Source organism: Scyliorhinus canicula, chromosome 23 (assembly GCF_902713615.1).
Source record: "Scyliorhinus canicula chromosome 23, sScyCan1.1, whole genome shotgun sequence".
Classification (NCBI taxonomy): domain Eukaryota; kingdom Metazoa; phylum Chordata; class Chondrichthyes; order Carcharhiniformes; family Scyliorhinidae; genus Scyliorhinus; species Scyliorhinus canicula.
The window spans coordinates 7,980,414-8,007,316 of record NC_052168.1 but is presented as its reverse complement, the minus strand read 5'-3'; the positions used below and the strand labels follow the sequence as shown (position 1 = coordinate 8,007,316).

Below are 26,903 nucleotides of genomic sequence, written 5' to 3'. Positions count from 1 at the left end.
CCTCCCTCCCTCACCCACCTCCCTCCCCCACCCACCTCCCCTCCCCCACCCACCTCCCTCCCTCACCCACCTCCCCTCCCGCACCCACCTGCCCTCCCCCACCCACCTCCCCTCCCTCACCCACCTCCCCTCCCTCACCCACCTCCCCTCCCTCACCCACCTCCCCTCCCACACCACCTCCCTCCCTCACCCACCCCTCCCGCACCCACCTCCCCTCCCTCACCCACCTCCCCTCCCCCACCCACCTCCCCTACCGCAGCCACCTCCCCTCCCTCAGCCACCTCCCCTCCCCCACCCACCTCCCCTGCCGCACCCACCTCCCCTCCCTCACCCACCTCCCCTCCCCCACCCACGTCCCCTCCCTCACCCACCTCCCTCCCTCACCCACCTCCCCTCCCGCATCCACCTCCCCTCCCGCACCCACCTCCCCTCCCCTCCCTACCTCCTCTCCCTCACCCACCTCCCCTCCCGCACCCACCTCCCCTCCCCTCCCCCACCCACCTCCCCTCCCCCACCCACCTCCCCTCCCGCACCCACCTCCCCTCCCTCACCCACCTCCCCTCCCTCACCCACATCCCCTCCCCCACCCACCTCCCCTCCCGCACCCACCTCCCCTCCCGCACCCACCTCCTCTCCCTCACCCACCTCCCCTCCCGCACCCACCTCCCTCCCCTCCCCCACCCACCTCCCCTCCCCACCCACCTCCCCTCCCTCACCACCCACCTCCCCTCCCTCACCCACCTCCCCTCCTCACCCACATCCCCTCCCCCACCCACCCCCTCCCGCACCCACCTCCCCTCCCTCACCCACCTCCCCTCCCTCACCCACATCCCCTCCCTCCCCCACCTCCACTCCCCCACCCACCTCCCCTCCGTCACCCACCTCCCCTCCCGCACCCACCTCCCCTCCCGCACCCACCTCCCCTCCCTCACCCACCTCCCCTCCCCCACCCATCTCCCCTCCCTCACCCACCTCCCCTCCCACAACCCACCCTCCCCTCCCCCACCCACCCTCCCCTCCCCACCCACCTCCCCTCGCCCCACCCACGTCCCCAGTCCTCACCCACCTCCCCTCCCTCACCCACCTCCCTCCCCCGCATCCACCTCCCGCTCCGCACCCACCGTCCCTCCCCTCCCTCCCTACCTCCTCATCCCGCACCCACTCTCCCCGCCCGCATCCACCTCCCTCCTCCTCCCCCACCCACCATCCCCTCCCCCACCCACCTCCCCTCCCGCACCCACCTCCCCTCCCTCACCCACCTCCCCTCCCTCACCCACATCCCTCCCCCACCCCTCTCCCTCGCCGGCACCCACCTCCCCTCCCTCACCCACCTCCTCTCCCTCACCCACCTCCCCTCCCGCACCCACCTCACCCTCCCCCTCCCCACACCCACCTCCCCTCCCCAACCACCTCCCTTCACCTCACCCACCTCCCCTCTCCCTCACCCACCCTCCCCTCCTCAACCCACAATCCCCTCCCCCACCCACCTCCCCTCCCGCACCCACCTCCCCTCCCGCACCCACCTCCCCTCCCTCACCCACATCCCCTCCCTCCCCCACCTCCACTCCCCCACCCACCTCCCCTCCGTCACCCCACCTCCCCTCCCGCACCCACCTCCCTCCCGCACCCACCTCCCCTCCCTCACCCACCTCCCCTCCCCCACCCATCTCCCCTCCCTCACCCACCTCCCCTCCCACACCCACCTCCCCTCCCCCCCCCACCTCCCCTCCCCCACCCACCTCCCCTCCCTCACCCACCTCCCCTCCCTCACCCACCTCCCCTCCCCCACCCACCTCTCCTCCCTCACCCCCTCATCCGGTTCGCCTCACATCCCCACCCGCGACTGGAGCTTGTTTCCTCTCCTGAAGGTGTCAGTTGCCTCAGCGACACCGGGAACTGTTGAGACAAGAGGTGGGATGGAAGGATTCCTGCCCACCATCAGGTCCCTCCGAGGTTCAATGGGCTTTTGGCTGCGTCGAATCTGCCACAAGAGGTCCCACCAGAGTGGAGGCCCCGGAGCAGGATACAGAACGAAACTGGTCAAATGTCCAGCCATGATAGTTAGTCTGCGGCCATATGCGCAACACTCCGAAATAACTCTCGTTCCTAGAGCCCTTGTGGAGCGTCAAGACCTTTGGGGACTGTGTCACCACCTTCGCAAACCCTCACTCTCCCTCCTCCATCTCCCCTTTCCCATCCTTCATCCCCCCCTACCTCCCCCCACCACAGCCCAAGCATCAGACCTGAGGCTCCAGGAAGCCTGGGGACTTTACCACCAGTTTCTGTATCGTGATAGTTCGGATCCAGCCCTTTATCCAAGAGTTTAAGCATCTTCTCGACTGAGCCATGTTGGACATATTCGAAAAACTTCTTCAAGCTGGCCTGTAAAAAAAGAGAAATTATTACTTTAAACAAACACATATTCCGGAGGAAGGAGGGCTGGGGGGGGCCGGGGGGGGGGGGGGGGGGGGGGGGGGCGTGCAGTGGTTCAGCCTGTGAACTTTCACCCCTTGGGTTAGCTCCAGTTGGATGAGGGGTGTCCGGGTCGGGCAGGGTGATTGCACATGAAGCATAGACTAAGATGCTAAGGTCTCGTCCTATAATTCACCCCTGCCCCACACCCTCCCATTGCCCCCCACTGCCCCACACCCTCCCATTGCCCCCCACTGCCCCACACCCTCCCACTGCCCCCCACTGCCCCACACCCTCCCATTGCCCCCCACTGCCCCACACCCTCCCATTGCCCCCACTGCCCCACACCCTCCCATTGCCCCCCACTGCCCCACACCCTCCCATTGCCCCCCACACCCTCCCATTGCCCCCCACTGCCCCACACCCTCCCATTGCCCCCCACTGCCCCCATTGCCCCACACTCCCCCCACTGCCCCACACTCTCCCCCCAGTGCCCCACATTCCCCCCATTGCCCCACATTCCCCCCATTGCCCCACACTCCCCCCATTGCCCCACACTCCCCCCACTGCCCCACACTCTCCCACTGCCCCCACCCTCCCACTGCCCCCCACCCTCCCACTGCCCCACACTCTCCCACTGCCCCCACCCTCCCACTGCCCCCCACCCCCCATTGCCCCACACTCCCCCCACTGCCCCACACTCTCCCCCCAGTGCCCCACATTCCCCCCCATTGCCCCACATTCCCCGCATTGCCCCACACTCCCCCCAATGCCCCACACTCTCCCCACTGCCCCACACTCTCCCACTGCCCCCACACTCCCCCCATTGCCCCACACTCCCCCCAATGCCCCACTCTCCCCCCACTGCCCCACACTCTCCCCACTGCCCCACACTCCCCCCATTGCCCCACACTCCCCCCCATTGACCCACATTCCCCCATTGCCCCACACTCCCCCATTGCCCCACACTCCCCCATTGCCCCACACTCCCCCCATTGCCCCACACTCCCCCATTGCCCCACACTCCCCCCACTGCCCCACACTCCCCCCATTGCCCCACACTCCCCCCATTGCCCCACACTCCCCCCATTGCCCCACACTCCCCCCATTGCCCCACTCTCCCCCCATTGCCACAAGCCCGCCCCATTGCCCTCTGCTCACCCACTGCCCCCCACTCCCCCAATGCCCCGTGCTCTCCCCACTGCCCTCCACTCCCCCAATGCCCCGTGCTCTCCCCCAATGCCTGATGCTCTGCCCACTGCCCCACACTCCCCCCCCCATTGACCCACATTCCCCCCATTGCCCCACGCTCCACCCATTGCCCCGCTCTCTCCCCATTTCCCCGCACTCACCCCATCGCCCTGTGTAAGTGTTGACCTAGCCCCTCTTTCCCCGTTGCCCAGTATCAATCCCAAATTAGTCCCACGGCTCCACTCTCTGGCCGTAGCCCTGTCCCACTGTGCTGCTCTCTCCCCATGGCCCTGTATCAATCCTGAACTAACCCCCCTGCTCCGCTCCTTGCCCGTAGTCTGTTATATTTAGGAGAGAGAGCGATTGAGAAAGAAAGAGATCAGAGAATGGCGCAGTGGGGCCTGCACAGAAAGCGAATCGTGAGGAGAAGTTCAATTTGTTTTAGTGTTGCCAGCATGTACGCACTTCAAAGAGAATTATTTAAACCTGCTCGGATCAAACCACCATTTTTTGTTGAAAATAATAATTTTTTCATGTCTTGGGACCCTGATGATGAGGGTAGAGGAAGGGCAGCATTTGACTGGTCACTATTTATACACTAACAACTGGCCGATTCCTTTGGAGCACGTTTAGAACATCCACCCAGGAATCTGACTAATTCCACCTCACTGAACTTTTGCAGAGTCAGGAGTTTTTTAAAACCTGGCTGTGGGACATTTGGCAGGCTGGTGCCGCACTGTCGGTCTTCCTGGGCCGCGCACATTTGGAATGGGTACTCTGGGTTCGACATTGCAGCACAGATTCAGCAGAATCTCACCAGGACAAAGATTAGGAGGCCTGGTTCCCTGGGGTACACAAGGTAAAGGCGCGATTAGCCATCAACATCCTGGGGGGGGGGGGGGGGTCATCACGTTGGCACAGAGGTTAGCACTGCTGCTTCACAGCGCCCAGGTTCAATCCCGGCCTCGAGCGACTGTCTGTGTGGAGTTGATACCATCTCCTTGTCTCCACTTGGGTTTCCTCCCACAGTCCCAAAGGTGGGCAGGTTGGGCGGATTGGCCATGATCAACGGGGATATAGGGCAGGGGAGAGGGCCTGGGCAGGGTGCTCTTTCAGGAGGTGAGTGCGGACTCGATGGGCCGAATGGCCTCCTTCTGCACTGTGGGGGACTCTATGCATTCTATGGGCTACCATTGAGCAGAAACTGAACTGGACTAGCCATAGAAATACTGTGGCTACCAGAGCAGGCCAAAGGCTAGGAATCCTGCAGCGAGTGACTCACCTCCTGACCCCCCCCCCCCCCCCCCCCCCCAAGTCTGTCCACCATCTAGAAGGCCCAAGTCAGGAGTGTGATGACTCGCCTGGACGAGCGCAGCTCCAGCAACACTCAAGAAGCTCAACACCATCCAGGACAAAGCAGCCCCGCTCGATTGCTCCCCCCTTGCACAAACATTCAAACCCTCCACCACCGACGCACAGTGGCAGCCGTGTGTACCATCCACAAGATGCGCTGTTCCTCAGGCAACACCTTCCAAACCCACGACCGCTACCGTCTAGAAGGACAAAGGAAGCAGATACCTGGGAACCCCACCACCTGGAGGTTCCCCCTCCAAGTCACTCACCACCCTGACTGGGAAATATATCGGCCGCTCCTTCACTGTCGCTGGGGCAACATCCTCCCTAACAGGGACTGTGGCGGCCTCAGGAAGGCAGCTCACCACCACCTTGCCAAAGGCAACTAGGGATGGGCAATAAATGCTGGTCCGCCGGCAAAGGTTGGCACAGTGCCAGGGGTGGGTGCTCTGGGCAGCCCGATTTTTTTTGGGGGGGGGGGGAATCCATCAAGGCATCACATTGGCCTTTATCATCCTCACAAAACAGCCAATTAAGTACTTTTGAGTGTAGGTAACTGTTGCACTGTGGGAGATCTGACAGCCAATTTGTGCACAGCAAGCTCCCACAGACAGCAAGGCGATAATGATAGAACCATTTATTATGGAGGAGTAGGGCTTACGAGGAAAGGTTGAGGGTGCTGGGCCTTTTCTCATTAGAACGGAGAAGGATGAAATGAAAATGAAAATCGCTTTATTGTCACGAGTAGGGTTCAATGAAGTTACTGTGAAAAGCCCCTAGTCGCCACATTCCGGCGCCTGTCCGGGGAGGCTGGTACGGGAATCGAACCGTGCTGCTGGCCTGCTTGGTCTGCTTTATAAGCCAGCGATTTAGCCTTGTGAGCTAAACCAGGGGGGACTAGATGAAGGTTTATAAGATGATCAGAGGAATAGATAGACAGTAGAAGACTTTTTGCCTGGGTGGAACAAACCATTACAAGGGGACATAAATTTAAGGTGAATGGTGGAAGATATAGGGGGGGGATGTCAGAGGTATGTTCTTTACCCAGAGAGTAGTGGGGGCATGGAATGCACTGCCTGTGGAAGTAGTAGAGTCGGAAACATTCAGGACCTTCAAGCGGCTATTGGATAGGTACATGGATTGATGGGGTGTAGATTAATTTCTTCTTAATCTAGGACAAAAGTTCGGCACATCGTGGGCCGAAGGGCCTGTTCTGTGCTGTATTTTTCCATGTTCTATGGGTTGCTGGTTGAGGGTTAATTATTGGCCAGGCCCATTCACCCCCTTTTCTTCGAAGCAGGAACCCTGTGCGTGTACCTGCAAGAGTAGGTAGGGCCTCAGCTTTGTCTGATACCCACGGACCGCCGGTTCAGCACTGCAGCCCTCCCCCAGTGCGCAGTCCCGGCAGCGTAGCTACACCCACAGAGTGTCAGCCTGCAGCTGGGAACTCAGACCCTGGGTTAGAATGGGAACACACGAGCTCCGTCACTCAGGGAAACCGGGGCGCACACTGAGTTACGGCGGAGCTTTCGCCGAGGGAGATCGGGAGAGAGGTTTCCCAGGGCGTTCAAAGGGTGGCAGACATGGGGAACATTCTCACAAAGAGCAGTAAACGTTAACCCAATTAATCATTTGAAATCTGGGGCAGCACGGTAGCGTTGTGGTTAGCACAATTGCTTCAGAGCTCCAGGGTCCCAGGTTCGATTCCCGGCTTGAGTCACTGTCTGTGCGGAGTCTGCACGTCCTCACCGTGTGTGCGTGGGTTTCCTCCGGGTGCTCCGGTTTCCTCCCACAGTCCAAAGATGTGCAGGTTAGGTGGATTGGCCGTCATAAATTGCCCTTAGTGTCCAAAATTGCCCTTAGTGTTGGGTGGGGTTACTGGGTTATGGGGATAGGGTGGGGGTGTTGACCTTGGGTAGGGTGCTCTTTCCAAGAGCCGGTGCAGACTCGATGGGCTGAATGGCCTCCTTCTGCACTGTAAATTCTATGATAATCTATGATCGGTGATTGACAAGAGTGTCAGAGCCAAGGCAGGGATTTGTGTTGAGTTTGTGTTGGGGCAGACAGGGTTGAGTATGAAGTAGTTACTCACAGTGCTCCGACCGTGATAATGTGGGGCTGGCTTGTCGACCAGCCTCATCCGGCCTGTCAATTTGGTATCTTCAGAAAAGACTGTCCAATGACAACGGCCAGAGGACTGAGCAGCCATCTCTCCAGGTACACCCTTGGGTTTAATACTGTTTCAGGCCTAACTCTCTCAAGGACTCAACCTTTAGACTAAACTCCCTCATGGGCCCTAAACTCCCTCATGGGCCCTAAACTCCCTCATGGGCCCTAAACTTCCTCATGGGCCCTAAACTCCCTCATGGGCCCTAAACTCCCTCATGGGCCCTAAACTCCCTCATGGGCCCTAAACTTCCTCATGGGCCCTAAACTTCCTCATGGGCCCTAAACTTCCTCATGGGCCCTAAACTTCCTCATGGGCCCTAAACGCCCTCATGGGCCCTAAACACCCTCATGGGCCCTAAACGTCCTCATGGGCCCTAAACGCCCTCATGGGCCCTAAACTCCCTCATGGGCCTATCTTTTAAGCTCAACTCCCTCCTTTACAGGCGCAACTCCTTCATGTGCTCACCTTGTAGGCGCAACTGTCTCAAGGGCTTCCTCATTTCGGCCCACTTACCTCATGGGCCCTTCTTTTGGGCCCAACTCTCTCAAGGGCCCACCTTTTAGGCCAGGAGTGGGCAAACTACGGCCCGCGGGCCGCATGCGGCCCGCCAAAGGTCTTTATGCAGCCCACCAAGATCAAGTCATAAAAAAAAAATTTTTTTTTAAATTCTTTTTTATATGGTTAATGTGGGGGGCTGTTGGGTTACTGGTATAGGGTGGATACGTTGACTTGAGTAGGGTGATCATTGCTCGGCACAACATCGAGGGCCGAAGGGCCTAATTTGTGCTGTACTGTTATATGTTCTATATGAGGCGCCCAGAATCATAACCGGGTGAAGCGCCATTTTTGAAAAGTAGAGATATAGAGGGCTAAAGGCAGGATGCCGCCGGGGGAAGCGCTGAGGTATATGCCGCACGCTAATTGGTTACAACCGGGACTATTAATACTATGCGGCCCTTTAAAATTGTGAATTTCTGAATGTGGCCCTTGCACGGAAAAGTTTGCCCACCCCTGTTTTAGGCCCACTTCCTCCTATCAGGCATTATTTTCCTTCAGCTCCTTTACTCCTTCCCTTCTGATCTACCGTCTCTGTACTGCATTCCTTCGGCCCAGTTCTCTTTAGGCTCGATCATCTCTCGAGTTCTGGCTCCCCCAGGCCCGGCCTTGCTTTCCTCTGCGATCAGTCTGGAGACTGTTGGTTATTCTCCACCGATCTCCGCTCGCACACGAGAACCAGCTTAGGACCAGCTATCGGAAGTGGACCAAAGGCCCAGGAAGTGTATCCAAACGGGAGGAGGTTGATTCAGGAGAGGAAGGGAGGAGAGAAACCCACTAATAACACAGTGCGTGCGAGGAGAGGACAGGGGGATGGAGGGGGGGGGGGGAAGAGGGGAGGGGAATGTGGCGTTCGATGGTTCAGTGCTCCATTGTGTGAGTCCGTTTACTATTGATGCTCACTGTGCTTGATTGGTTAAGCCTGGGCCTGGACTGTGAGTCCGTTTACTATTGATGCTCACTGTGCTTGATTGGTTAAGCCTGGGCCTGGACTGAGGGAAAAGTGAACAAGCTGTCGAAAGTTGGTTTACAGGTGCAACAGGTGATTAAGCAGATGAATGGAGTTTAGTTCTTCATTGTTAGAGTGAAGGAGTTTAGGACGAGGGAGGTTATGCTGCAACTGTATAAGACGTTAGTGAGGCCACACGTGGAGTATAGTGTTCAGTTTTGGTCTCCTTACCTGAGAAAGGGCATACTGGCACTGGAGGATGTGCAGAGGAGATTCACTCGGCTAATCCCAGAGTTGAGGGGGTTGGATAACGAGGAGAGGTTGAGTAGACTGGGACTGTACTCGTTGAAATTTAGAAGGATGCGGGGGGGATGTTATAGAAACATATAAAATTATGAAGCGAATAGATAGGATAGATACAGGCATGTTGTTTCCACTGGCGGGTGAAAGCAGAACTAGGGGGCATAGCCTCAAAATAAGGGGAAGTAGATTTAGGACTGAGTTTAGGAGGAACTTCTTCACCCAAAAGGTTGTGAATCTATGGAATTCCTTGCCCAGTGAAGCAGTTGAGGCTCCTTCATTATGTTTCAAGATAAAGATAGATAGATTTTTGAAGAATAAAAGAATAAAGGGTTCTGATGTTCGTACGGGGAAGTGGAGCTGAGTCCACAAAAGATCAGCCATGATCTCATTGAATGGCGGAGCAGGCCCGAGGGGCCAGATGGCCGACTCCTGCTCCTAGTTCTTATGAAAGAGCTGGAACCCAAGGGACATTTTGGAGCACCAGGAACAAAACTTGTGACACAAATAAAAACCAGTGTCATCTCTGCGTAGCTCCAAGATATGAAATAGGCGACAGAGAGAAACTGGCGAGCATTGACAAGGTGCGCAATAGGGCACCTCGGCAATAACTCACTGAGCGACTAACTCTGAAACCCCCCCCCCCACCCCAGCTGACCCCCGGTACCCCACCATGGCATATCTCAATACAATTGTGCGAAATGAAGCTAACCTTTGTGTGTAGCTTCCCCAGCTGCTTCTCATCCAGGTTTGTCTGTTTGTAAACTCTCGTCTTGTAACGAAACTGTGAAGGAAAGTAAAAAGTGGGATGAGCCTCACTGGCTACTTTGTTTGCGGGCGCCCAGCGTATTCAATGCAGTTAATTTCCCGAATTGAGCACACATCTCTCTAACTAGCCGACATGGGCACGTCCATTGTTGATGCTCATATCGATGGGTTGGAGTGGCCTGGACTGGAGTGGAGACTCTGATGTCCTCAATTATACTGGGATGGTAAAGTCAGGGAATTGGGAGTCAAGTCATAAGCTGTTTACTTCTCTGCACGAAGCAGTGCAGGAGTTCGGTCGTCCATTATTTATCCAGGATTCCTGTTGCTTACTGAAAAATCCAAAATATTTCCAAAATCTGACCCAAGGGGACACAGAGAAGGACTACATTTCTGCCCAAAAGACACCTCACATCGGAAGCTTGTAGTCGGTCAACATTTTCGTGGCTCTTTGTGGGACGCTAATTTCAGGCTTTCCTTTGTCAAGTACAAGAGGGGACTCGTTTAGGCTGATCCCAACTGTGGGTATCTTTCACACCCAACTCCCTCAGGGGCCCTCCGACTAGGGGTATTACGGTACCCGGAAGTGTGAGCTGCCGCTGGTGCAGAGGACTCGCTGCCCATTGGCCCAGGTAAGTCATGTGCCTCTCAGCCAATTGGCTGAGAGGTAGGTAGCTCTGCCTACGAGGCAGGATATAAGAACCCGTGCTTCCCGGCAGTCGGCCTTTCATCTGTCCGTCTGCTGCCGGGTACACTTCTTGTGTGTTAAAGCCTATTGTTCGGACTTCACCTACATTCCGTGTCCATTGATTGTGCATCAGACGGGAAAATGGTTTTCAGAGATATTGGTTGAGGGATGAATATTGGCCCGGGCGCCGGGCAGAACCTCCCTCGGCTCTTCTTCCCACCCCCACTCTCCCCCCCCTCCCCCCCCCCCAACAACCGATGGGCGTCGTGGCCCGTGGCCCATTCCCACCTCCAGGTAAGGCACCCCCTTCTCAAAGGACTGTGGGTATTCTCGTAGCAGCTTCTCTTCGTTCAGGAACTTGGCGTCGCGCCCGTTGGTGGCGGGCTGGAACAAGCCATAGTTCAGCACGTCCTTCAGGCTCTCGTTCAACGTGCACAGCACCTGTTGCTTAGCAACCCAAATCGTGGCATCAGGGTTGAATCGGAGGCATTTCTGTAAAAAGACAGAGAGTTGGGAAAGAAATGGGGGATTTTATTACCAGGCTGACAAAATTACTTCAGGCTATGACTGTAAGCGGCCGGGGGGTGGGGGGGGGGGTGGGGGGGGGGGGGGGGGGGGGGGGGGGGGGGGGGGGGGGGTGGAGAATCATCCTCTGAGGGACATTGAAATGTAAAAATATGATTTCAGAGAAGGATTAATGTCAAACGGTTAATGGCTGCCATGGTGAATTTGTGTGGGGGAGGGGAGAGGAGGCATTAACCCATGATACTTGCTCTCTCTCGCTCTCTCTAATATTCAAGAACACTGCGCAGGTAGGGGACGATAAATGCGGCCTCAGCCACGGCACTCTCGTCTGGTGAACAGATGGATATGAATGTTCGTCAACCTGAAACCCACTCAGGCACCGGGAGAACCAGCGATGAGGGTATATGCCTTTGGGTGGAAAGTGCAGTTGTTATATTAATAGGGTATGTCTTAAAGCAAAGCCTCTCCACGTCGAGCGATTTCGTGATGGGGTGCAGTACCACCCACACAATTTCCTGACCCAGGGCCAGGGTCAGTTTAAAGATGGACAGAGATGTGGAAATACCTCGGACAGGGTCAGCCCCACCCCTCTCCTGTAAATATGTATATAGTTACGAACTGTTAATAAAAGCTTTCAGTTAATATACTCCGCGGAGAGAGGCGGTGGTGTAGTGGTATTAGAACATGGAACATAGAACAGTACAGCACAGAACAGGCCCTTCGGCCCTCGATGTTGTGCCGAGCAATGATTACCCTACTCAAACCCACGTATCCACCCTATACCCGTAACCCAACAACCCCCCTTTAACCTTACTTTTAGGACACTACGGGCAATTTAGCATGGCCAATCCACCTAACCCGCACATCTTTGGACTGTGGGAGGAAACCGGAGCGCCCGGAGGAAGCCCACGCACACACGGGGAGGACGTGCAGACTCCGCACAGACAGTGACCCAGACGGGAATCGAACCTGGGACCCTGGAGCTGTGAAGCATTTATGCTAACCACCATGCTACCGTGCTGCCGGCTGGTAATTTTGGGGTGCCCTTGTCACCTGACTGGTAATCCGGAGACCCAGGGTAGTTCGCTGGGGACCCAGGGTCGAATCCCACCACAGCAGATGGTGACACTTAAATTCCGTAAAAGCCTGGAATTAAACGATGGCCATTATCGGTTGTCACAAAAACTCATCATGTCCCTTTTGGGAAGGAAATCTGCCGACCTTACCCTGGTCTGGCCGGCATGTGTCTCCAACAATGTGGTCGACTCTTAAAGAGCTTCTGAAGAGGCCTAGCGAGACACTCATACAACCACAGAATTCCCCTAGTTCGGAGGAAGCCATTCGGTCCATCAAGTCAGCACCAACCCTCTGACAGAGCACCCAGCCTCGGCCCACTCCCTCACCCGACCCTCGTCACCGCACATCTTTGGACACTGTGGTAGTATGACTAGGGGTATTATGGTACCTGGGAATGTGAGCTGCCATTGGTGCAGGGGGCTCGCTGCCCACTGGCCCAAGTATCGCGTTCTCCGTATTCCTATTGGCTAAGAGGAAGGTAGCTCCGCCTACGAGGCGGGGTATATGAACCCGTGTCCCCCCAGCAGCCAGGCCATTTTCTGTACGTCTGCTGCCGGGCTCACTTCTTGCTGATTAAAGCCTTTCGTTTCGGACTTCACCTACGTTTCGTGTCCATTGATTGTGCATCAGAAAACCAAGGGGCAACTTTAGCACGGCCAATCCACCTAAGCTGCGCATCTTTGGACTGTGGGAGGAAACCTGAGCTCCCGGAGGACATGGGGTGAAAGCGCAAACGCCACCCAAACAGCCACCCGAGGCCAGAATTGAACCCGGGTTCCTGGCGCTGTGGAGGCAGCAGTGCTAAGCCACTGTGCCACCGTGCCGCCCACTCAGTTCAAGGGCAAATCGGGATGGACAATAAATTTCAGCCCGGCGTCCGTCGCTATTCAGTCGTCGCTTTAATCTCTGACTCCAGCCCCACCTCGCCCAAGGAGAAAAGTCAGACAGAACTTTCGGCTGAATACGAATGTTTTTAATAAGGCGGGCTGAGGTTATCACAGCCTATTCTGCCGAGGCTGCTTCGGGAACCCTCGCGAGAGGGTGTTGAGGCAATAACGCGGAAATTCTATCCAGAACCCTGATGAGTTTGTCAGCATTGAAACCTCAGAACGCTCCGAAAGAAAATTGCTTTGAAAAAAAAATAGGCCAATGGCCAACAAGCGAGATGTCCCCGATCACCACAATGGAAAGAATCTGTGCTGGAAATAAAAGGGAATTAGAGCGAAGAGACGATCTGGGGTGGGAGGGGCGGAGGGGTGGGGGGGAGGGAGGTGGGGGGGGGGGGGGGGGGGGGGTGGGGGGGCGTCAAGCTAATTTGCTCCTGATGGGTCGGATTCAATTTCTTGACACTTGGAGTGGGTCAACATTTCTAAGTTATTAAAATGAAAAGAAGGATGCCCGGATTTGGCCTCGAAGAGGAATCGAACTGTCTCCGCCTCCTCATCCCAATTTCCTTCACTTTCAGCTTCAGCTCCTTTTTGACCTCTTTCCAAGTCTTTGTGTTTTTAACGCAAAGCCTCTCTGCGTCAAGCTTCCCGCCCCCCCCCCCCCCCCCCCACCCACCCCTCCTCCCCCACCTCACCCCAACCTGCCCATTTTCCTGCGCCACATCTTGCGCTCAGGCGGGCGACGCTCCGTGGCAGAGCCCGCTCAAACCCAGCGGGGGAAAGGACGAGCCAGGGCGTGACTGGAACGTCAGCCAGCCAGGACGGAGGGCGGATATGTGGAGCACTCAACAGTGCTTGGTGAAGAGAGGGAGGGACGGGGCAGTGGTGGGACAGAGGGCGGAAAGGGACAAGGGGCAGCTCACTCAAAACTTTAAAAAAAACAATTGGACCCAGGAAGCCCATAAAAAATGCCTCAGAACCCCAGACACGGAGTCGTAAAGGAAGAGCGAGAAGTGCAGGGCGTAAGGATTCAAGAGCCTCGGGACTAGGCCGATGAGGGCGTGGCCTCCAACGGTGGAGTGGAGGTAATCGGATAGGCACAATAAGCCAGATCTGTGGGCATGTTGAGATACTGGGAGGGCCCTAAGGGCTTGTTAAGGCTTTAGAAAGAATGAGAGGCGGCCTGATTGAAGCACAGATGATTATGAGGGAGCTCGGCAGGGTAGATGCTGAGGTAGGGGACGATTCCCATTATGGGGGGGGGGGGGGTGGGGGGGGTGTGAAATCTAGAACGAGGGGGGTCAAGATTTTCAGAATGAGTGGGTTCCCCATTTAAGATGGAGAAGAGGAGGAACTTCTTCCCACCGAGGGATGCAAACCTTTGGAATTCTCTATCCCAGAGATCAGTGGAGGCAGGATCAATGGAGATACAGATTGTTCAGCTATAGTGAAGAACGGGTTCTGGGGCAGGAAGGACGGTGCAGTTGAGGTCAATATCAGATCTGTGGTGTTCTTTGTGATTCAGATCCGCGGATTGTTGGCGTAATGTTCACAAAGACTACAACTAGCTTTTATATTGAACAAAGCTAAAGATTTATTTACACTACCTAATTGAATTTAACTCTTACTTCGATATAATAATCAATTGACAATAATCGTACAATCTACACTCATCTATCGCTAATCTCGACACTAATACAACTATGATCTGCTCTCACTCACACTATCTTCCTTACAGTCTTTCTCCTAACCTTCTCCTCAACCTCTCACCCACAAGGCTTAGCATCAATGCTTTATATAGTTCTGCATCTAGCTCCCTCTAGTGGTAGATTCGGGCATAACATTAACCCTCACAGTTCTGTACATTTCTCATAATGTCACACAGCTCAAGGGGCTGCTTCCATTCCTATTCCGTAAGCTCTCGCTCTTACGAAGGAGGTTTCACGAAGCGTTAGTTAAATCAATTTAAGTCATTCCGGGAAGCAGCAAAGTAAATACACCACCTTCTACCTGCAGAGAAGCTGAGGTAAAGCAATCTCATGGGCTCCGGGCTGGCAATATTTGTTCTGAATTCTCCCATGAAACAGATTCTAAACAGGCGAGCTGTGGAAATGAGTCATCGAGTATGATGTACCGGGGAGGCCGCATCGAGAGTACTGTGAGCAGCTTCCGTCCCCTGATTTAAGGAAAGCGATCGGAGGCAGTTCACTGGGTGATCCCTGGTATGGAGGGATTGCCTTGTGAGCAAAGATTAAACAGTTTGGGACTCTACTCGTTGGAGTTTAGAAGATTGAGGGGGGATCTCATTGAAACATGGAGGGTCCTTAAGGGGCTGACAGGATCAATGCCGAGAGGATGTTTCCCCTCGTGGGGGAGTCTCTGACCAGAGGACATAGTCTCAGAATAATTCCCCACTTAAGATTGAGATGAGGAGGAATTTTCTTCTCTCAGAGTGTTGATAGTCTTTGGAACTCTTTGCCACCGAGAGCTGTGGGGGCAGAGTTCTGGGCGGGATTCTCCGCGAACTGGTGGGGCGGGCAACTCCAGCGCGAAGAAGTGGCGTGAACCACTCTGGCGTCGGGCCGCCCCAAAGGGGCTAGGCCAGCGCCAGAGTGGTTTGCGGCGCGCCGGCTGGCGTGGAATGGGGTTTGGCTCAGCCACCACGGCGTGGGAGCGCCGGCGTGCGCATGCGCAGGGGGGCTCATCTCACACGCCCGCCCGCGGATTGGTGAGCTCCGATCGCGGGCCAGGCCACCTTGGGGGCACCTCCCTGGGTCAGATCCCCCCGCGCCCCCCTGAGGACCCTGGAGGCCGCCCGCAGAGCCATGTCCCGCCGGTAAGCACGTGTTGCAATTTACGCCGGCGGAACCGGCCGTAAACGGGCGGCCACTCGGCCCATCGCGGGCCGGAGAATCGTCGGGGGGCGGGGGGGGGGGGGGCGCTGCTAGCGGCCGCCGACCGGCCCGGCGCGATTCCTGCCCCCGCCAAATCCCCGGCGCCGGAGAATTCGGTAGCCGGCGAAGGCAGGATTCACACGGCCCCCCAGGCGATTCTCCGACCCGGCGGGGGGTCGGAGAATCCGGCCCCCGGTGTCAATTTAAGGCTGAAATAGATTCTTGATCAGTCCGGGAATCAAGGGTTACAGGGAAAGGGCAGGAAAGTGGACATGAAGAATGTTGGATCATGATCCTATTGAATGGCGGAGCAGGCTCGAGGGGCTGAATGGCCTACTCCTGTTCCTAATTCTTATGGTCTTATAGTCTTCTGATAGGGTTTGGATTGTATCGAATTGTAGAACCATAGGATAGTTACAGCACAGTCTAAGCACTTGCCAATAATGCTCAAGAAGCTCGACACCATCCAGGGCAAAGCAGCCCCCAATTGATTAGCACCCCATCCACCACCTCAAACATTCACTCCCTCCACCACCGACGCACAGCGGCAGCCGCATGTACCCCGTCCGAGGTGCACGGCAGGAAGTCACCAACAGCACCTTCCAAACCCACGACCTCGGCCATCTAGAAGGACAAGGGCAGCGGACACATGGAGATCCCACCGCCTGGACCTTCCCCTCTGAGCTGCTGACCCTCCTGATTTGGAAACATGGCGGCCGTCCCTTCACTGTTGCTGGGTCGGAATCCTGGAGCTCACCTCCCTAACAGCACTGTGGGTGTACCTACACCTCAGGGATAGCAACGGGTTCAAGAAGGCAGCTCGCACCCCCCCCCCCCCACCCCCCACCTTCTGAAGGGGCAATTAGGGATGGGCAATAAAGGCTGGGCCCGGCCAGTGTCGCTCGCATTGCAGCTTGTCTCTTGGGTGAAAGGTCAACCGAGGCCTTCTTGTACGAGCGTGAACGATCCCGTAGCGCTACTTAGAAGGATGGAGAGGGGGGGGGGCAGTTCTCCCTGGGGTTGGGGGGGGGGGGCAGTTCTCCCCGGCGCTCAGCCAATATTTATCCCTCAAATCAACACCGCCAAAAAAGAAAATGGATCACCCGGTCACTATGACATTGTTGTTGGTGGGATATCGCTGACCTGCCACATGCCGTGCATTCCAACAGCGACGACACTTCAAAAGGCACTTCAATGGGGAAATCGCTTTGGAGCATGGTGAAAAAGGCTCAATAAACGCGCGTCTTTCACGTTTTGTCGAGTGCCAGTGGCTGGGTGTGACAGGCAGTGTCGCTCCCCTTCATTCTGAAATATGGGGCGGAATTCCTCCCCCTCCCCCGCCACGCTGGGTGGGAGAATCGCCGGGGCGTCGAGCGAGTCCCGCTACGCCGCCCTGGCACCCGCACCGCGATTCTCCCCAAACCAGCGCGGCGAGAATCACGCCCCAACATGACAGGTTCCCGCCGGCGCCGTCCACACCTGGTCGCTGCCGGTGGGAACTGCGCGGGAACTCTGGGGGGGGGGGGTGGGTTACTGCACCGGGGGGGGGCCTCTGATGGGGTCAGGCCCGCGAGCGGGGCCCACCGATTACGCGCCGCGTCAATTACGCGCCGCCGCTTTATATGCGGCGCCAAGGCCCAGTGTGCGTAAAATGCCGCTCCTAGCCCCCCGGGGGTGGGACAATAGGGGGCTGGGAGCGGGCTACGCGCCGGAGTGAAACACTCCGGTTTTCACTCAAGCGTCGGGACATTGCCTCCATTTCGGAGAACCGCGCCCAAGGTGGCCAATGGCTAGAAGCTGTGAGAGTTAGCACACACCGAGGGGGGGGGGGGGGGGCTTTAGGAGGGGATTCACTCCGTCTCGGAACCCGCAATCTGGGTTCTGGGGGGGGGGGGTGGGGCAGAGTAATCGCCCAGCTCCTGTGGGATCTTGCTATGCCCAAACTGACCGCCACACGTCCAGATTACAACAGCGACTACCCTCCGAAAGGTACTTAATTGGCCAAAAAGCGCTCTGAGTGGTGGGAAAAGGCGCGATGTAAACGTAAGTCTTTCTCTGTTCTTCGGCCAGGTTACGATCGTTGGACTTTACTGCAACGCGCAACAGGATCGGGGGTCCGCCCGCATCTAAACAACTCAACCAGGATGGCGTTCGCAGCCAAACTCTTTTTTTTCTCTATCCACACCGATATAGCTAGGTGTGCTTTACTCGGTCACAGGATGTGGGTGGCGCTGGGCAAGGCCAGCATTTGTTGCCCATCCCTAATTGCCCTCGAACTCAGTGTCTCGCTCGGCCATTTCAGAGGGCATTTAAGAGTCAGTCACATCGCTGTGGGTCTGGAGTCACATGTAGGCCAGACCCTGGTAAGGACGGCAGATTTCCTTCCCTAAAGGGGGCAAGAAACAGGAGCGGGAGTAGGCCACTCAGCCCCTCTATGCTGTTCCGCCATTCATTAAGATTCTCGGGTTCAATTCCCGGTTTGGGTCACTGTCCGTGCGGAGTCTGCACGTTCCCCCCATGTCTGCGTGGGTTTCCTCCGGGTGCTCCGGTTTCCTCCCACAGTCCAAAGATGCGCAGGTTAGGTGGATTGGCCGCGTTAAATTGCCCTTAGTGTCCAAAAAGGTTAGGTGGGGTTACTGGGTTACAGTTGGAGGTGTGGGCTTACGTAGGGTACTCTTTTCAAGGGCCGGTACAGACTCGATGGGCCGAATGCCCTCCTTCTGCACTGTAAATTCTATGAATTCTATGGGTGTAGGGCCAACCTGCTTCAACTTTCCTCACCAGACGAGACCCTCAGTATAATCCATGACCACCACAGCTGATATTGACATTTATTTAATTTTCTTTTATAAATTTAGAGTACCCAATTCATTTTTTCCAATTAAGGGGCAATTTAGCACGGCCAATCTACCTGCCCTGCACATCTTTGGGTTGTGGGGGCGAAACCCACGCAGACACGGGGAGAATGTGCAAACTCCACACGGACAGTGACCAGGAGCCAGGATCGAACCTGAGACCTCGGCGCCGTGAGGCAGCAGGGCTAACCCACTGAGCCACCGTGCTGCCTTACATTTATTTAATTAACTAAATTTAAGTCAACCCAAGTCGCTCTGATGGGATTTGAATTCACGTCAAAGGACCATTAATCCAGGCCCCAGTTGGATAACCGCTACGCTACAGGCCTCACTGCCGACACAGACCCTACTTTAGTCCAGCGAGCACTGCTTGTGGTCTGGGTGAACGTGGCTACAGAAGGAGGCCATTCAGCCTCCTCGAGCCTGCCCCCCCCCCCCCCCCCCCCCCCCCCAAGTTAGTAAGATCTTGGCTGATCTGTAACCTCAAATCTGCATCTTCTCGTTGGTCGCCCTCTCTGCCGGCCAGGGAACCCACACAGCGAGTGTGTCGGGGGGTGGTAGTTCTAGATCTCCCACGAGAGACCCTAGGCCCGAACTGTGCGGTTGCGCTTTCTTTGTCTGAATTCCCCCCCCCCCCCCCCCCAACCCCCCCCTCACCAGCGGGAAATAGCCCCTCTCTGTATTTATTTTACCAACTCCACTAATCATCTTAAATCCCTTCAATCCCTTCACCCCGTAATCTCCTAACCTCGAGGATGCCAGCCCCCTGTCGGAGGGAGGCGGGCAGAGCTGGCTGGTGGCAGCAGAGGCTTCATTATCAATTGCAGAGCAAAGTGACAGCCCCTCTGTGCAGGATTTGAAAGGTTATATTATTCCATTTGTCACACCAGCTCCCGGAGCCTTTAATTAAGTTACCCACAGATGCTAATCGACCTCTGAATTATCCCGGGTTCCCGCAGTCCGTGTCCAAGTGAATGTGGTGTTATTGTCCGCCATCCAATCGGAAGGGGGGAGGGGGGGGGGGAGAGTTAGTCGGCGGCACCGCAGAAACAGCTGTTTGGCGGCCAATTATTCGGGGTTGCCGTGACGACCACAACAGCTTGGTGACGGCTCCCCTGCTCTGCCAGCAGATTTCAGTCAGGGAACCGCAACTCTCCCGCAAACCCAGCCCCCTCCCCCCCCTCCCTTCTCCATATCAACGCGCCAATTAAAACTGCACCAAAAATCAGAGGGTTGTTGGGACGGGGAGGGGAGGGGGGGGGGGGTCGCGCTGTGGAGGTGGGGTATGAGGTGAGCAAATTTAATGGGGCCCATATTAATATCTTGTGCCCGCAAAGCATTGGTGGGGGCACAGGGCGGGTGGGAGGGGGGGGGGGGGGGGGGGGGGGGGGGCAGTGGAAGGGGGGGAAAGAGTGAGAGAAAGAGAAAGAAAGATGGGAGAGGAAGAGCGAGAGATGGGAGAGGAATAGAGAGCGAGAGAGAGAGAGATGGAAGAGGAATAGAGAGAGAAAGGAAGATGGGTGAGGAAGAGAGAGAGGGAGAGAGAGAAGTGGGAGAGGAATAGAGAGAGCGAGAGAGATGGGAGAGGAATAGAGAGAGCGAGAGAAAGGATGGCAGAGGAAGAGAGAGAGGGAGAGAAATAGAGAGAGAGAGAGAAAGAGAAAGAAAGATGGGAGAGGAAGAGAGAGAGATGGGAGAGGAATAGAGAGAGAGAGCGAGAGAGAGAGAGATGGAAGGGGAATAGAGAGAGAAAGGAAGATGGGAGAGGGAGAGAGAGAGGGAGAGAGAGAAGTGGGAGAGGAATAGAGAGAGCGAGAGAGATGGGAGAGGAATAGAGAGAGAGAGCGCGAGAGAAAGGATGGGCGAGGAAGAGAGAGGGAGAGGAATAGAGAGAGAGAGAGAAAGAGAAAGAAAGATGGGAGAGGAAGAGAGAGAGATGGGAGAGGAATAGAGAGAGAGAGGGAGAGAGATGGAAGGGGAATAGAGAGAGAAAGGAAGATGGGAGAGGGAGAGAGAGGGAGAGAGAGAAGTGGGAGAGGAATAGAGAGAGCGAGAGAGATGGGAGAGGAATAGAGAGAGCGAGAGAAAGGATGGGCGAGGAAGAGAGAGAGGGAGAGGAATAGAGAGAGAGAGAGAAAGAGAAAGAAAGATGGGAGAGGAAGAGAGAGAGATGGAAGGGGAATAGAGAGAGAAAGGAAGATGGGAGAGGAAGAGAGAGGGAGAGAGAGAAGTGGGAGAGGAATAGAGAGAGCGAGAGAGATGGGAGAGGAATAGAGAGAGAGTGAGTGAAGATGGGAGAGAGAGAGAGAGGGAGAGGAATAGAGAGAGAGAGAGAGAAAGATGGGAGAGGAAGAGAGAGGGAGAGAAATAGAGAGAGAGAGAGAAAGAGAAAGAAAGATGGGAGAGGAAGAGAGAGAGATGGGAGAGGAATAGAGAGAGAGAGCGAGAGAGAGAGAGAGATGGAAGGGGAATAGAGAGAGAAAGGAAGATGGGAGAGGAAGAGTGAGAGGGAGAGAGAGAAGTGGGAGAGGAATAGAGAGAGAGAGCGAGAGAGAGAGAGAGATGGAAGGGGAATAGAGAGAGAAAGGAAGATGGGAGAGGAAGAGTGAGAGGGAGAGAGAGAAGTGGGAGAGGAATAGAGAGAGAGAGCGAGAGAAAGGATGGGAGAGGAAGAGAGAGAGGGAGAGGAATAGAGAGAGAGAGAGAAAGAGAAAGAAAGATGGGAGAGGAAGAGAGAGAGAGAGAACAGTATATCACCTCTGTCACCAACATCTTTGTTTTAAGGAGGAGACAACATCACCAACATTTCCCACCACTTCCCCCCCCAACAAATCTCCAGAGCAATGAGATCTCCACCCCTCCCCACAACAAACATACCCCCTCCCCTCCCCCTCAGCCCCCTCCCTATCCCAGCCCCCCCCCCCCCTGCGGTTCAGTGGCAACCAACTATTAAAGTCAGTGATGTCAGGCTTCAGGATCATGTGGTAAGGAATTCTGTGGTGTGGAAAAACACACACACACACACACACACACCAGTGAGGAGAGGAGGTGAGACACACAGAGAAATAGAAAGAGAGAGAGAGGGAGTGGATGAAAAAAGAAGCAAATCCCGATGTTCATTTGAACCCCCCCCCCCCCCCCCCCCCTCTCATACTTTCAAACAAAAGGAAGTGCTCACAGATTCTGGCCACCTCTCGTGTGGGCTAAAAATAACCCAAACTCACAGCAAACAGCGAGGTGCCAGGTTTGATTAATATGCCATGCCGGAGCCTTTATAAATACCAGAGACTCGCTGCAAACCAAACCTTACGAGATTCCCTCCGAAAAGCGTGTTAAAAATACACATGAGGTTCGAGTCCCTCCTGCTCAAACCTCTAGTCTTGGACTGTCACATCCACCCCCCCCCCCCCCCCCCCCAGCCCCCCAGTGCTAACCTGCACTCCATCTTTGCCAAGTTATCCACAAGCACAATTCTCCCTATTTTGGGATTGGGAGGGAAGCACTTTAACTGCAGCCTTTAAGAGAGCTCACTCTTTCCTTTGGAGTGCGTCGATTCTGCCCACTCGCTAATCTAATCATGCGGCCCATTAACTAGAGATGTAATAAAGGTCAAGGTAGCTTCATCCACCCACTGTCGAGCCCCCACTGTCATAATATACATCCAGGCGTATGATGGTGTGCAGACAGGCAGTGATTGACACACAGGATGACCAATGAACACACAGAACACAGCAGCCAATCACCAGACAGGACACGGCCAGTATAAAGCCAGAGGGCACTAGTTTTCCCGCTCTCTCGGGATGCAGCCTCTGAGACAGTCAGAGCTCGTGAGCAGCAACTAGAACAAACACCATGTGGTAGTCAGATAGTCTGGTCAGCCTCAGGTCTCCAGTCACGTCAGCATAGTGTCAACCCACAGTTAAAGTATGTATGATAGTTAAGTGTTCAATAAAATCGAGTTGCATTTCTTCAAGTGTTGGAAGCCTGTCTCTCTCACTGCTGCAGTAAACGCAATCCTCGCAGACCCAGCTTACCCGACACATCACCCACCTGAACTGGATCCACCAAAATGCATCACCTCGCATTTGTCCAGGTTAAATTCCATCTGCCATTTCTCTGCCCAATTTTGCAGCCTATCTATACCCTGCTGTGTTCCCTGACAATCTTCATCACTATCCGCAACTCCTGCAATCTTAGTATCATCCACAATGGGTTTGAGTGCCCCAAATACCGCAGCCCACACAGCGAACATAGGAATTTGCAGCGGAACAGTAAGGATCAACTTGAACAATCACCAACGTCTAGCAAGGGTAGGCCATCATAGAATTTACAGTACAGAAGGAGGCCATTCGGCCCATCGAGTCTGCACCGGCTCTTGGAAAGAGCACCCTACCCAAGGTCAACACCTCCACCCTATCCCCATAACCCAGTAACCCCACCCAACACTAAGGGCAATTTAACACGGACAATCCACCTAACCTGCACATCTTTGGACTGTGGGAGGAAACCGGAGCACCCGGAGGAAACCCACGCAGACACGGGGAGGACGTGCAGTCTCCGCACAGACAGTGACCCAAGCTGGAATCAAACCTGGGACCCTGGAGCTGTAGATGCAATTGTGCTATCCACAATGCTACCGTGCTGCCATGTGTGAGTGTGAATGGCCACATTGGGTTAAATCATACTCTGGACTTATTTGACCCCATGCTGAACTTCTGACCCCCCCGTACACTCTCCGTCACCAAATTCACTGCATTTTGCCTGTTTCGTGCTCCGTGTTTTGTACTTGTATTGGGCAGGTTGGGTGGATTGGCCCTGTTAAATTGCCCTTGGGTTAGGTGGGGTTACTAGTTTACGGGGATAGGGTGGAGGTGAGGGCTTAAGTGGGGTGCTCTTTGGGCAGCACGGTGGCGCAGTGGGTTAGCCCTGCTGCCTCATGGCGCCGAGGTCCCAGGTTCGATCCCGGCTCTGGGTCAATGTCTGTGTGGAATTTGCACATTCTCCCCGTGTTTGCGTGGGTTTCGCCCCCCACAACACAAAAGATGTGTAGGGTAGGTGGATTGGCCGCGCTAAACTGGCCCTTAATTGGAAACAATAAATTGGGTATTCTAAATTTATGTATGAAAAAAAAAGCGGATGCTCTTTCCAAGAGCCGGTGCAGACTCCATGAGCCAATGGCCTCCTTCTGCACTGTAAATTCTATGATCTATGTATAAAATGGATTGTTCATGAATTGAAATAGACTCTCCAGTCCACCTTAGCTCCACTGCTGCTGAATCCACTGGACTAGGCCCCATTTGGAGTATTGTGAGCAGTTCTGGGCCCCGTATCTAAGGAAGCATGTGCTGAGGCCTTGGAAAGGGTCCAGAGGAGGTCCACGCACATGATCCCTGGAATGAAGAGATTGTCGTATGAGGAACGGTTGAGGACTCTGGGTCTGTACTCGTCGGAGTTTAGAAGGATGAGGGGAGATCTTATTGAAACCTACAGGATACTGCGAGGCCTGGATAGAGTGGACGTGGAGAGGATGTTTCCATTAGTAGGAAAGACTAGAACCAGAGGGCCAATGTTGGTCAGTGACCTCGGGAAGGGCCGGAACATTTGGCCCTTGCTGTTGGGATTGCGAATGGAGGAAAGCTTCGGTTTAATAAACCCGGCGGTGATATAAAGAATTTTCCTAATCATGTGCGTGTGTGTGCAAAGATTCTTAACGAGTTATCTTCGCTAATGAGCACTCGCAAAAGGGAGCTGCGATCTACCTGACCTTTAACATGCTAATATATTATCCTGATGTGCGCACGTACTAGCTACGGACATGCTTACTGGCGAACGCCCTCGAGGGAGATGGTGGCCCAGTGGTAATGTCACCAGGCCAGTAATCCAGGTTGACACTGTGGTGACGTGGGTTCAAAACCCCACCGCGATGAAATTTAAATTCCATGAATAAATCCGGAATTATAAAGCTCGTCTCAGTAACGAGACTACCGGCGAGTTTTTTTTAGAAACCACATCTGGTTCTCTAACGCCCCTTCAGGGAGAGAAATCTGCCGTCCTTACCCCAGTCTGGCCTACATGTGACTCCAGACCCACAGCGATGTGGTTGACTCTTAACTGGCCCCCTTCTGAAATGGCCGAGGAGACACTCAGTTCAAGGGGCAACTGGGGATGGGCAACAAATGCACGGCCTCGTCAGCGACGCCCATATCCAGTGAAAGTAATTTTTAAAAGACCACGTTTTTCTCACGTAATTAACTGGACGCGGTAAAACGCATCAGTCGGATTCAGTAACTCAGGGCCTGATGAGACTGTTGCTGGCGATAATTTACCTCAGTCTCATAAGTGCAGCACTTTCTGGGTTTGTTCTCAGCTTAGGGGCAGCAGGGTAGCATGGTGGTTAGCATAAATGCTTCACAGCTCCAGGGTCCCAGGTTCGATTCCCGGCTGGGTCACTGTCTGTGCGGAGTCTGCACGTCCTCCCCGTGTGTGCGTGGGTTTCCTCCGGGTGCTCCGGTTTCCTCCCACTGTCCAAAGATGTGCGGGTTAGGTGGATTGGCCATGCTAAATTGCCCGTAGTGTCCTAATAATAGTAAGGTTAAGTGGGGGGTTGTTGGGTTACGGGTATAGGGTGGATACGTGGGTTTGAGTAGGGTGATCATGGCTCGGCACAACATCGAGGGCCGAAGGGCCTGTTCTGTGCTGTACTGTTCTATGTTCTATGTCAATAAATAAAGATTAATCTGATGAATCCCCCTCAGCTTGCTTCCATGAGCCTGCGTTGAAGCGAACTATAAATATTACCCGAACCCTCAGAGGGCCCAAGAAGCCTGACCCCTTTTTTGCCCGTCTCGGATTATCTGGGAATCTCTCAGCGTCGCCGGTGCCCCGGACGTCTTCGCTGGCAGCCCATCCGAAAGCAGCTCGTAACTGCAGCTCGTACCTTCATTGCCGAATTCAGCTCAAAGATGTCAACCCTCAGCCCACCATTCGTTCTTGTTGGCCGTGGAATACAACTGTTCCAATACAGCTTGATGGAACCGTCAATTCACTAGACACGTGTTTTAAGATATGAACAGTGGTTTTAATCTACTTACTGCAGAGCCAGCCTGTTACCCGTTGAACTCTCGATGAACTGCAGGCTGGCTCTGGACAAGGGTATTTATACAGCAGTCCAGGGGGAGGAATCATGGGCGGAGCCAAGGGTGGAGCCCTGTACAAACTCCTGAGCATTCCCAGAGCTACTCCCCCTAGTGGTCGGATAACGCTACTGCGCTTACAATAGTATTGGTAAATACAGTGTGAATTACTAAGTTACATTCACCACACAGCTCCCCCCCCCAGTCCCCCCCCCCCCCCCCCAACTCCTTTCTCCCCCATGAACCTGAGCTTAACGAAAACTATGCTGCCTGTGCCGTGACTGACAGGAGGTCCTCTTTACCTCGCCGCTCGCTGGCCTACACTGACCCCGCGCCCAACGAGCGCATGGATCTTTAAAAGGTTCTCACTCATGGGCGGCGCGGTGGCATGGTGGTTAGCACTGCTGCCTCACAGCGCCAGGAACCCGGGTTCATTTCCCAGTGTTACTCCGGGTGCTCCGGTTTCCTCCAACGGGCCAATGATGTGCAGGTTAGATTCGATCACGAGGACAGGGCGGGTGAGTGGGCGTAAGTAGGGTGCTCTCTCAGAGGGTCGATGGGCCGAATGTCTTCCTTCTGCACGGTAGCAATTCTATGGATCCCGCAAGGCCACCCACTCCTACATGGAGTTAGGTTGCAGATCATGTGGACATGCAAATTAGGGGCTAGAAGAGGCCACTCGGCCCCTCGAGCCCGCCCCCTCCCCCCCCTTCAATAAGATCATGGCTGATCTGATTGTAACCTCAACCCCACATTCCTGTCAACCCCCAACAACCTTCCACCGCCCACCCCTTTGTTGATCAAGAATTTATCTGGACTTTATAAGGGGGTTGCTTTTTAAGGAAAAGAGTTCCAGAGATTCGGGACCCTCGGGGAGACAACCTTTCTCCTCATCTCTGCCTCATTAGGGCGATGCCTTATTTTACAACAGTGACCGCTCGTCCTAGATGCTCCCACAAGAGGAAACGTCCTCTCCACATCCCCCCTGTCAACACCCCTCAGGATCTGAAGATCCGCCGTGTTCTCGTTGATTGGTGAACCGTGCTCATTTGATGTTTCTCATCCCTGGAACCAATATCGCAAGGCTTCCACATTCCCCCCCCCCCACCCCCGACCACACACACACAACACACACACGCAACGGTAGCA

The 26,903-nt window shown here is 55.1% G+C and overlaps 1 protein-coding gene across 1 annotated transcript in view; it reads right to left on the bottom strand.

Annotated features, from left to right (window-relative positions):
• shank1 (SH3 and multiple ankyrin repeat domains 1) overlaps nucleotides 1–26,903 on the bottom strand; it is a 194,947-nt gene that overhangs the window by 156,305 nt on the left and 11,739 nt on the right. Inside the window, 3 exon segments of the mRNA XM_038783965.1 lie at nucleotides 2,274–2,382; nucleotides 9,643–9,714; nucleotides 10,672–10,875. Of these exon segments, the coding sequence (XP_038639893.1) occupies nucleotides 2,274–2,382; nucleotides 9,643–9,714; nucleotides 10,672–10,875 (385 nt within the window).